General features: G+C 48.8%; 1 protein-coding gene across 2 annotated transcripts in view; it reads left to right on the top strand.

Annotated features, from left to right (window-relative positions):
- Window positions 1-12,289, top strand: part of LOC112224601 (AF4/FMR2 family member 3-like) — a 62,403-nt gene that overhangs the window by 43,958 nt on the left and 6,156 nt on the right. For both annotated transcript variants that reach the window (XM_042319869.1, XM_042319870.1), the window contains 7 exons: window positions 442-646; window positions 3,152-5,233; window positions 6,011-6,666; window positions 6,840-7,100; window positions 7,273-7,336; window positions 10,401-10,537; window positions 10,824-10,895. In XM_042319869.1, coding sequence (XP_042175803.1) covers window positions 442-646; window positions 3,152-5,233; window positions 6,011-6,666; window positions 6,840-7,100; window positions 7,273-7,336; window positions 10,401-10,537; window positions 10,824-10,895 — 3,477 coding nt within the window. The remainder of the gene's footprint in view (window positions 1-441; window positions 647-3,151; window positions 5,234-6,010; window positions 6,667-6,839; window positions 7,101-7,272; window positions 7,337-10,400; window positions 10,538-10,823; window positions 10,896-12,289) is intronic.

Consider the following 12,289-nt stretch of genomic DNA (forward strand, 5'->3'; position numbering starts at 1 on the left):
TTTAGTGATTTGTTTTTTACTCTGCACTGTTGGGAAGGGCTTGTAGGTCAACATTTCACCGTAAAGTCTACACCTGTTCTATTTCAGGAAGCAATATGAAGGTGTGGAATGTGACAGTTGGATGGTAGACCAATCCATGTTATCTTTCTCCTGGTCACTCTTAAACAGACGCACACTGATAGTGATTAATGAAGAGGGCCAGCGAGTTTGAGCGTCCACAAATTGTTTGTACCGTATGTGTGTTCGTGCAACTATGCGTGTTTGTGCGTGCCCGTGCATCTGTGTATGTGTGTGTGTGTGTGTGTGTGTGTGTGTGTGTGTGTGTGTGTGTGTGTGTGTGTCTCTGTGTGTGTCTCTGTGTGTGTCTCTGTGTGTGTCTCTGTGTGTGTCTCTGTGTCTAAGCTGACCCCCTTTCTGGTGTGTGTGTTTATTGATTGACAGTCTGTCAGAGCAGCACACACACACACATGGTGGGAGGGTGAGACATTCATGCTCAGACTCTTCAGGCTCAGACTCTTCAGGCTCAGACTCCTCCAGTGAGTCGGAGGAGGAGAGCAGTAGCCAGCGCCTTCGTAGCCCCAGCCCAGAAACACACTCCGATCCTGGGACACCCACCGACGCTCAGTCCCTCGGCTGCACCGAGGAGGTAGTACCACCACGATCACTGTCTGTCACACTGCTGTCTGTCTGTATACCATATCTCTCTCTCTTTAGCTACCTCTCTCTCATGGCGTTTCTCATTCTCTTTCTTTCTAGATTTTTCTCTCTCCCTTTAGCCCCTTCCACACTTTTTTCTACCTCCCCCTTTTTCTCTCTCCCTCCCCTCATTTAGAAGTCTCTCTCTCGCTCTCTCTCTCTCTCTCTCGCTCTCTCTTTCTCTCTCTGGGTGAGGCGGGGAGGGGTATGCAAGGAGAGGGAGGTAGGGGAGGGGTATGTAGGGGGACGGGGAGGCAGGGGGTGGGGGAGGGTTGTGCAGGGTGAGGGGAGTTGCTGTAGGAATTAGAGTTTGGGCGTCACGTGAACAAGCCCAGTCCCAAAGAGGAAAGCCCATCGGAGTTGGAAGTCCCGGAGATTCGGTTTCATGCTAACATTGCGTTAGTACGTAGTTAGCATGACAGTCTCTCCCACACTAATAACCAACAGCAGACTCTCCCTGCTATACTATCTTACACTAAAGTAAAGGTAAGACCAACTTTAAAATGGAAGTTTCATTGGCAGTGAGTTACAAGCATGTAAATGCCCAGTAGAGAGAGACCTATAAGGACCTTTACACCACTGCTTATAGACAGACCACTCTCTCTCTCAATTGGAGAGGGAGAGAGAGGTGTGTGTGTGTGTGTGGGGGGGGTGTATTGTCAATGGAGGGGGACAGCAGTTGGGGGTGTAGGTTAGCTATGCAGAGAGAGCTGAGTAGGATAAACCTGCTTCTCCTGTCTGTATGAATGGAAGCTCCTGTGTGTCTGTGTATGACCATAGCTGGCTCTATTCATGCAGTATATCAGGCCCCTATAGAGGTGGTGGGAGTGAGAGTGGTGGTGCGGGGTTGGGAGCCCCATGTGTTTTTCATCTACGTTGAGCGAATGAGCGTTATAGTGTCTCCCAAGGAGGAGGAGTGAGGGGGGGATAGCGCTCCAGAGCTCCAGTTAGAGACAGGGAGGGAGGGGACAGAGAGGGTACAAGAGATGCAGTGTCTTCTCTGGAAAAGAGGGTGAGGGGAAGGGGGTGACCTGGGAGGGGGCGTGACCTGGGAGGGGGCGTGACCTGGGAGGAGAGCAGTGGTTGAGTAGAGGAGTAGTTTAAATTAGCTCTGGTCAGCTACTGGAGAGAGGGGTGGAGAGAGAAGGGTAGAGAAGGGGGGGGGGAGAGAGGAAAAAATAGAAAATAATTAGAGAGTAGGAAAGTAATTGTACCCTCCACCAGTGAGTATATCCTCTTCTTTTTAAAGCTCTTCTATTCTTTCTTGATTAATGAGTGAGTTGTTAGGCAGAATAAACAGCATGTGTGTGTGTGGGCGGGGGGGTAACGTCTGTCAGGGCAGATGTGTGTAGATTCCAGAGAAAGTAGAAAAGGAAGGAAGGTTGAAGAAGCAGCCACTGTTTTTAAAACTGGTCTTCTTAGACTCTGGTTGAACGAGTGGTAGTTTTGACAGTGCGTTGTCTTAATGTACGTGTGCAGTGTAGATTAGAGCAGTTTAGAAAATTGCAGTTTTGACAGTGGTGATAAGAATGAAGCTGGGACTGTGAGTAAGAAATGTGGGTACTGTTTGTATGGTTTTGAGTGTGTTTTGTGTTTTGAAATATTCCAGTGTGTGTCATATTTTTTCAGGGAATCTATCATTTACCCCTGTCACTGTTGCTTCCTCTCTCATTCTCCACTCTCTCATTCTCCTCTCTCATTCTCCTCTCTCTCATTCTCCTCTCTCATTCTCATCTCTCTCATTCTCCTCTCTCATTCTCCTCTCTCATTCTCCTCTCTCTCATTCTCCTCTCTCTCATTCTCCACTCTCTCATTCTCCTCTCTCTCATTCTCATCTCTCTCATTCTCCTCTCTCTCATTCTCCTCTCTCATTCTCCTCTCTCATTCTCATCTCTCTCATTCTCCTCTCTCATTCTCCTCTCTCTCATTATCCTCTCTCTCATTCTCCTCTCTCTCATTCTCCTCTCTCTCATTCCGTACTCTATCCCTCCCTCCCCTTCAGAATTCTCTCTCTCTTCACAGAAAGAAGTGAGCAAACAACAGATCCTTCTCTTCCTCCTTCCCTCCTGTTCCCCTCCTTACACAACTTTATTAAACATGGAGTTTTCTTATAAATATATATATATATATATATTGCACTGACCATTCAACATATCAATATTTTTGTGGGGAAAAGCTCATCTGTATATTTATAAATAGTGTTTCTTGCTGCTCAGCAAGATTGTTGTTTTTGGCTTAACCCCTGTTTTCATTGAATATAGTTCAATCACTTTCTGCAAGTTACTGACAGTGGAAGTTAGTGTTTAAAACCAATGTGAATGTATCAAAGTCAACCTGACTTGTTCTTCACAAAAAGCATGATCCCTCTCCTTTGCTGTTCCTACTGGACTGTTTCTCTACTCATTCCTCTCTCCTTAAATATGTCATCCCTCTCCATCCTCCTCTCTTTTCTCAGACAGATCACCCCCCCACCACTCAGTGGCAGCTGGATAAGTGGCTGAAGAAAGTCCGAAAAAAATCCTCCTCCTGGGATTCCAGCAACCGTGACCACACCCAGAGAGCTACAGAACACAGCTTGCCCTCCCCAAACCCCCACAGAGCCCCGTCTCCAGCCAGATCCTGGGGGACCAGAGAGGACTACAGCCCCGGCCAGAGTCCTGTTCCCAGCCCACACTTCAACTACAGCCCCAGGCATAGCCCTCGGCCTAGCCCTCGGCCTAGCCCTCGGCCTAGCCCTGGCTACAGCCCCTGTCCCAGTCCTTGCCACAGCCCAAGACACAGCCCCATCCTTAGCCCGGTCCCCAGTGTCTGTCTGAGTCCCTGCCTCAGCCCCAGAGCCAACCGTGACCCTAGCCCCATACCCCGACACCCCCCTAAGAGTCCTAGTCCCAGCCTTACTCAGTCTAGCTCCCGTCACTATCCTCAGGTTCGGAGTCTTCTTCAGGAAAGCTTCAGGCCTCTCACGCGGCCTAGCTTAACATCCAGCCCGAGCCATAGACCCAAAATCAGGATCGCACCTGCTCCCAGCTTTGAGTCCAAGAGCAAACTGAGGCACAGTTCCTCTCCCCAGCCTCCACTTCAGCACGGCTCCAGGCCTAAACCCAAACAGAGCCAATCTGTTCCCACTCCCAAGATTACAGCCAAGGCAGCCCCTGCGCTGAGCACTGAGCCAAGCCACAGACCCAGACCTAGTCCCAACTCCAGTCCCAGGCTTCATTCTCAGCCTAGGTTGAAACACAACCCCATCCTAGCACTCAAAACCAGCCAACAACTAACAACCTCTGGACAAAGGCCCAAGGAGAGTAGCAGACTCAGCCACAATTCCAACTCCAAACCCAGGCCCAAGTTTGGGCCTAGTTTGACAACCAGCCTCAGTACTAGTCCCAGTCCCACACCCAGGGCCAAGACCTTACCTCCCGCAGACCCTAGCAGAGAGCCCAGCAGCAGAGTTGGTCGCAGTTCCAAATCGAGTCCCAAGCCACATTCTCGGCCGATCTCCAAATCTGGTTCTGGGCCTAGCTCTAGATCCAGCCCCAGTCCTATACCCAAAGTCAAGTCCCGGGAGAACACTGCTCCCCACCCAAAGCCTCCACAGAGGAAGCCCCAATCCAGGGAGAGAGAACGGGAGGTGGACAACCGGAGAGAGACCCAGGCAGCAGACAGGAAGGCAGACAGGCAGGCAGAGGGAAGGGGGCGGGGTAATGTAGAGAGACCGGGAGAGAGGCCAGGAGAGAAACAGGGAGAGAGAAGACTGGCAGAGGATAAGTTGCTAAGACGCCCCTGGGTCCAGAGTTCAGAGGAGGAAGAGGACGTAGAGGAGAGAAAGAGGAGGAGGGAGGAGAGAGAGAAGGAGGAGAAGAGGAGGAGGAGGAAGGAGCAGCAGAGAGGTGAATGGCAGGCCGTCCAGCCCAAGCAGAGACCTCACACCAACAGCGAGCGACACCGCAATCCCATTGATCCACAACGCCCCGGGACTAAGAAAAAGAGGAGGAGGAAGAGTGAGGAGGAAGAGAGAGAGTCTCAGCCGGACCCTTCCCTTCCGCCGTCGCCCTCCTCCCCCACACCTGTCATCCCTTCCACAGATTCCTCTTCTTCATCATCTTCCTCATCAGAGTCCGACTCGGAGCCCAGTCTGCCTCCCAACGTCGCCAAAGTCCCAGCCGACTCCACGTCCAGCCAGCGTCCCATCCCCAGGAGAGGGCACCAGGGCCCTGGGAGGCCTTCAGACATCAGGCCAGGAGTGCTCTACCCCACTGCCACATCCAACCAAGACCACGGGCCGCAGAGCCAGGCAAAGCAGAAACTCTACACCTTGGTCCCGTTTGGGCGTAGTGAGCAAGCCCCATCCTCACACCGAGGCCTGAGGAATCTGGTGGTGCAGTTAAACCTCTCCCTGCTCAGCAGAGTGCCTGATACTACGACAGACACCCCAGCCTCTCACAAACACCCCTCCTCTTCCTCTTCCAAGCAAAAAGAGGCCATGAGACACCTGTACACCCCAGAGACAGAGGGAGGAGACAGCAGGAGGAAACGGAAGGTAACACACATTTCTCTTTTTCTCTTCATAACTTATGTGTAAACAAGGTAGTTGTACTGTAGCTAGTTTATCATGGAATATTAATGTCACCCTTTACTGAGACCTGAGGTCACTGTTGATTCCGAAATACAATAGGCTGGTGTCCGTGATGTAGTGGTAAATGCTGTTTACTCTCCACGACATCTCTGGTGATGTTGCTTCAGAACTGCAATACCCTGAAATCCGTGATGTTGCTTCAGAACTGCAATACCCTGAAATCCGTGATGTTGCTTCAGAAGAATTGCAATAGCCTGGTGTCCATCACTGTTGCTTTAGAACAATAGTAGCCTGGTGTCCATCACTGTTGCTTTAGAACAATAGTAGCCTGGTGTCCATCACTGTTGCTTTAGAACAATAGTAGCCTGGTGTCCATCACTGTTGCTTTAGAACTATAGTAGCCTGGTGTCCATCACTGTTGCTTTAGAACTATAGTAGCCTGGTGTCCATCACTGTTGCTTTAGAACAATAGTAGCCTGGTGTCCATCACTGTTGCTTTAGAACTATAGTAGCCTGGTGTCCATCACTGTTGCTTTAGAACAATAGTAGCCTGGTGTCCATCACTGTTGCTTTAGAACAATAGTAGCCTGGTGTCCATCACTGTTGCTTTAGAACAATAGTAGCCTGGTGTCCATCACTGTTGCTTTAGAACAATAGTAGCCTGGTGTCCATCACTGTTGCTTTAGAACAATAGTGGCCTGGTGTCCGTTGTTCAACTATAATGTCTGTGTTTCTTCCTAGTCAGAGAATGGAATCCAGCACCACAGAGAGAGTAAGCGGAGTAACTCCAACACCAATGGCCCCTCAGCCCACACAGAGTCTACAGCTAACAGAGTGAGTAAGTGGAGTAACTCCCACACCAATGGCCCCTCAGCCCACACAGAGTCTACAGCTAACAGAGAGAGTAAGAGGAGTAACTCCCAAACCAACGGCCCCTCAGCCCACACAGAGTCTACAGCTAACAGAGTGAGTAATCGGAGTAACTCCCAAACCAACGGCCCCTCAGCCCACACAGAGTCTACAGCTAACAGAGAGAGTAAGCGGAGTAACTCCCACACCAATGGCCCCTCAGCCCACACAGAGTCTACAGCTAACAGAGAGAGTAAGAGGAGTAACTCCCAAACCAACGGCCCCTCAGCCCACACAGAGTCTACAGCTAACAGAGTGAGTAATCGGAGTAACTCCCAAACCAACGGCCCCTCAGCCCACACAGAGTCTACAGCTAACAGAGAGAGTAAGAGGAGTAACTCCCAAACCAACGGCCCCTCAGCCCACACAGAGTCTACAGCTAACAGAGTCAGTAATCGGAGTAACTCCCAAACCAACGGCTCCTCAGCCCACACAGAGTCTACAGCTAACAGATGTCTAGACCCCCACACAGATGCCAGACACAACAGGTGAGACTGGAACTCACACTCTCATACACATTCTCATACACACTTATACACACTCTCATAAACACTTATACACACTCTCATAAACACTTATACCCACTCATACATAAAACAGGCATACAGACTGTAAAAAGTACTGACTGTGTCTTTGGGTGTGGGGGTATATGTGTGAGCAGGTTCTTGGAGGACTACCTAGACAGTAAGAGGCCACTGTCCCCCCTGTCCCCTCTCTCTGACACCCCGGACCCCACCAAGCCTCCCATCAAAACACAGCCCCCAGTGCAGCACTACACAAACAGTGAGGTGCCCAGGAACCATGCTAAGATGGAGGTGGAGTGTGTAGGTGTGTCAGGGAAGCCCCCACACATGTGTGAATCCTGGGGACCTCCTTTACAACGGGCAGGGAGCCAGAGAGGAACTGTACTCAACCATGAACCGTGAGTGACTGACTGACTAAAATTAGACCCCTTTTGGTCCTCATGACCACATTCTACAGCCCAACATATACCACCAGAAGCAGTCTGTAGCTGTCACACAGTAACATGTGTCTGACATTTACTATTCTCTCTCTCTCTCTCTCTCTCTCTCTCTCTCTCCATCCCTATCTAGCCCACACCATGCTGAGTACTACATGCATGAGGCCAAGAGAATGAAGCACCGTGCAGATGCCATGGTAAGACTGGGTTAGGACTGGGTCAGGACCAGAGGGACTGTTCTAACACTGAAATAGGACAGTTACAAATGTTTTAAAGATGTCTAGGACAATTAGTACAACTTTACAGCTGGTTTAAAATCAAATCAAATCCAATTTTATTTGTCACATACACATGGTTAGCAGATGTTAATGCGAGTGTAGCGAAATGCTTGTGCTTCTAGTTCCGACAATGCAGTAATAATCCAACAAGTAATCTAACTAACAATTCCAAAAAAAACAACTACTGTCTTATACACAGTGTAAGGGGATAAAGAATATGTACATAAAGATATATGAATGAGTGATGGTACAGAGCAGCTTAGGCAAGATACAGTAGATGGTATCGAGTACAGTATATACATATGAGATTAGTATGTAAACAAAGTGGCATAGTTAAAGTGGCTAGTGATACATGTATTACATAAGGATGCAGTAGATGATATAGAGTACAGTATATACGTATACATATGAGATGAATAATGTAGGGTATGTAAACATTATATTAGGTAGCATTGTTTAAAGTGGCTAGTGATATATTTTACATAATTTCCCATCAATTCCCATTATTAAAGTGGCTGGAGTTGAGTCAGTGTGTTGGCAGCAGCCACTCAATGTTAGTGGTGGCTGTTTAACAGTCTGATGGCCTTGAGATAGAAGCTGTTTTTCAGTCTCTCGGTCCCAGCTTTGATGCACCTGTACTGACCTCGCCTTCTGGATGATAGCGGGGTGAACAGGCAGTGGCTCGGGTGGTTGTTGTCCTTGATGATCTTTATGGCCTTCCTGTAACATCGGGTGGTGTAGGTGTCCTGGAGGGCAGGTAGTTTGCCCCCGGTGATGCGTTGTGCAGACCTCACTACCCTCTGGAGAGCCTTACGGTTGTGGGCGGAGCAGTTGCCGTACCAGGCAGTGATACAGCCCGCCAGGATGCTCTCGATTGTGCATCTGTAGAAGTTTGTGAGTGCTTTTGGTGACAAGCCGAATTTCTTCAGCCTCCTGAGGTTGAAGAGGCGCTGCTGCGCCTTCTTCACGATGCTGTCTGTGTGAGTGGACCAATTCAGTTTGTCTGTGATGTGTATGCCGAGGAACTTAAAACTTACTACCCTCTCCACTACTGTTCCATCGATGTGGACAGGGGGGTGTTCCCTCTGCTGTTTCCTGAAGTCCACAATCATCTCCTTAGTTTTGTTGACGTTGAGTGTGAGGTTATTTTCCTGACACCACACTCCGAGGGCCCTCACCTCCTCCCTGTAGGCCGTCTCGTCGTTGTTGGTAATCAAGCCTACCACTGTTGTGTCGTCCGCAAACTTGATGATTGAGTTGGAGGCGTGCGTGGCCACGCAGTCGTGGGTGAACAGGGAGTACAGGAGAGGGCTCAGAACGCACCCTTGTGGGGCCCCAGTGTTGAGGATCAGCGGGGTGGAGATGTTGTTGCCTATCCTCACCACCTGGGGGCGGCCCGTCAGGAAGTCCAGTACCCAGTTGCACAGGGCGGGGTCGAGACCCAGGGTCTCGAGCTTGATGACGAGCTTGGAGGGTACTATGGTGTTGAATGCCGAGCTGTAGTCGATGAACAGCATTCTCACATAGGTATTCCTCTTGTCCAGATGGGTTAGGGCAGTGTGGAGTGTGGTTGAGATTGCATCGTCTGTGGACCTATTTGGGCGGTAAGCAAATTGGAGTGGGTCTAGGGTGTCAGGTAGGGTGGAGGTGATATGGTCCTTGACTAGTCTCTCAAAGCACTTCATGATGACGGAAGTGAGTGCTACGGGGCGGTAGTCGTTTAGCTCAGTTACCTTAGCTCACTTGGGAACAGGAACAATGGTGGCCCTCTTGAAGCATGTGGGAACAGCAGACTGGTATAGGGATTGATTGAATATGTCCGTGAACACACCGGCCAGCTGGTCTGCGCATGCTCTGAGGGCGTGGCTGGGGATGCCGTCTGGGCCTGCAGCCTTGCGAGGGTTAACACGTTTAAATGTTTTACTCACCTCGGCTGCAGTGAAGGAGAGTTCGCATGTTTTCGTTGCAGGCCGTGTCAGTGGCACTGTATTGTCCTCAAAGCGGGCAAAAAAGTGATTTAGTCGTTCTGGGAGCAAGACATCCTGGTCAGTGACTGGGCTGGTTTTCTTCTTGTAGTCCGTGATTGACTGTAGACCCTGACACATACGTCTTGTGTCTGAGCCGTTGAATTGAGATTCTACTTTGTCTCTATACTGACGCTTAGCTTGTTTGATAGCCTTGCGGAGGGAATAGCTGCACTGTTTGTATTCGGTCATGTTACCAGTCACCTTGCCCTGATTAAAAGCAGTGGTTCGCGCTTTCAGTTTCATGCGAATGATGCCATCAATCCACGGTTTCTGGTTAGGGAATGTTTTAATCGTTGCTATGGGAACGACATCTTCAACGCACGTTCTAATGAACTCGCACACCGAATCAGCGTATTCGTCAATGTTGTTATCTGACGCAATACGAAACATATCCCAGTCCACGTGATGGAAGCAGTCTTGGAGTGTGGAATCAGCTTGGTCGGACCAGCGTTGGACAGACCTCAGCGTGGGAGCCTCTTGTTTTAGTTTCTGTCTGTAGGCAGGGATCAGCAAAATGGAGTCGTGGTCAGCTTTTCCGAAAGGAGGGCGGGGCAGGGCCTTATATGCGTCGCGGAAGTTAGAGTAACAATGATCCAAGGTTTTTTCAGCCCTAGTTGCGCAATCGATATGCTGATACAATTTAGGGAGTCTTGTTTTCAGATTAGCCTTGTTAAAATCCCCAGCTACAATGAATGCAGCCTCAGGATGTAGAGATTCCAGTTTGCAAAGAGTCAAATAAAGTTCGTTCAGAGCCATCAATGTGTCTGCTTGGGGGGGAATATATACGGCTGTGATTATAATCGAAGAGAATTCTCTTGGTAGATAATGCGGTCGACATTTGATTGGACCCTGTCATGAAATTACTTGATTAAGTGGCTAGAGAGAGCTCCCATCTCTCCCAATCTTTTTTATCTCACATATCACTTGCAAAATGTCTCTCTCTGTCTCTGTCTCAGGTGGATAAGCTGGGGAAGGCAGTGAACTATGTGGATGCTGCTCTCTCCTTCATGGAGTGTGGCAAAGCTATGGAGGAGGGACCACTGGAGGACAAGTCACCCTATACCATGTACACAGAGACGGTAGAGCTCATCAGGTGAGATACACACACACACATGTGCACACACACACACACACACACATGTGCACACACACACACATGTGCACACACACACACATGTGCACACACACACACACATGTGCACACACACACACATGTGCACACACACACACACACACATGTGCACACACCACATGTGCACACACACACACACACACACACACACACACATGTGCACACACACACACACACACACACACACACACACACACACACACACACACATACACCCACTTTTACAGTGATCCTCTGGTGTTGTCAGGTATGCCATGAGGCTGAAGAACCACTCTGGTCCTGGGGCCAGACAGGAAGACAAACAGCTGGCCGTACTGTGGTAAGTGTGTCACTAGCAACAGTCGTATAAATGTATAAAAGGTCAAAAATACAGTTCTGATCAATATACAGTAACAGCTGCATAATGGAAGAATATTGGCTGAATTATAGAACATAAACCATTATTTAATAAGATCCCGAAAATCTATGGCATCTTAAGTATTCAATTTAATGTTAACTATATATGGTCTATTTATGTGTTTTAGAAATAACAAAATGACATGAAATTAGGCCTATACTCTATGCAACCAGCATCTTTCTAGGCCTCAACCACATCCCACAATCTCCCATAGCTTTCCCCATGGCTTTCACTCATATTCCTGATTTGTTTTTGTCAAATCTGTTTGCATATTCAACATTAGGTCGAGACTGTATTTAAGAAAAGGACCTAACCTAAACCCCCTGCTCTAGAATTTTTTTATGCAAAAATGGTTTAGTTGGTTATTCATTTTCCAGAGCGGATTCCCTTGTGGTTGAGTTAGCCTACTTTTCTCTCTTGTGATATAAGTATTATGTCTGTGCGTTTCGTCCCTGTCCAAGTGTCAGTGCAGTAGATCCTGGTCCAAGCATCAGCGTGGAAATAGATTCCAATCAAAACCCTGTACCATTGTTGACATTTTGAAGGGGACTGGCGTGTGTGTGAGCGGACATAGTGCACGTTGGCACGATCATAACATCTACAGCAAATCTACAAGCAAGTGTTCAAATGTGCATTGCTTTCTTTCTAAATAAATCGATCCACCAACAACCCGAACAACGCTGGGCCAATTGTGCGCCACCCCATGGGTCTCCCAGTCGCGGCTGTCTGCGACAGAGCCTGGACTCAAACCAGGATTTCTACTGGCAGAGCTAGCACTGCGATGCAGTGCGTTAGACCACTGCGCCACACTGGAGGCCCCAGATTGCCCGTTTAACATATTGTGATTTGGCCCAAGTGATTCTGTTGCAATTTGAGAGATGGCACTCTGTGTTACATATTGTTTTGGTTTAGCGGGCATCATCACCTTTGCTTAAAAGGCAAATGTGAGAGTACAGAAATACTGCTGTAAATATACACATTTCTGAGAATATGGCAACCATGTCCTGGGCTATGTTTCTATCAGAAGCAACACTACCCCTGGGCTATGTTTCTATCAGAAGCAACACTACCCCTGGGCTATGTTTCTATCAGAAGCAACACTACCCCTGACCTATGTTTCTATCAGAAGCAACACTACCCCTAGCCTATGTTTCTATCAGAAGCAACACTACCCCTGGCCTATGTTTCTATCAGAAGCAACACTACCCCTGGCCTATGTTTCTATCAGAAGCAACACTACCCCTGGCCTATGTTTCTATCAGAAGCAACATGACCCCTGGCCTATGTTTCTATCAGAAGCAACACTACCCCTGGCC

The sequence above is a fragment of the Oncorhynchus tshawytscha genome, linkage group LG03, assembly GCF_018296145.1.
Source record: "Oncorhynchus tshawytscha isolate Ot180627B linkage group LG03, Otsh_v2.0, whole genome shotgun sequence".
NCBI lineage: Eukaryota > Metazoa > Chordata > Actinopteri > Salmoniformes > Salmonidae > Oncorhynchus > Oncorhynchus tshawytscha.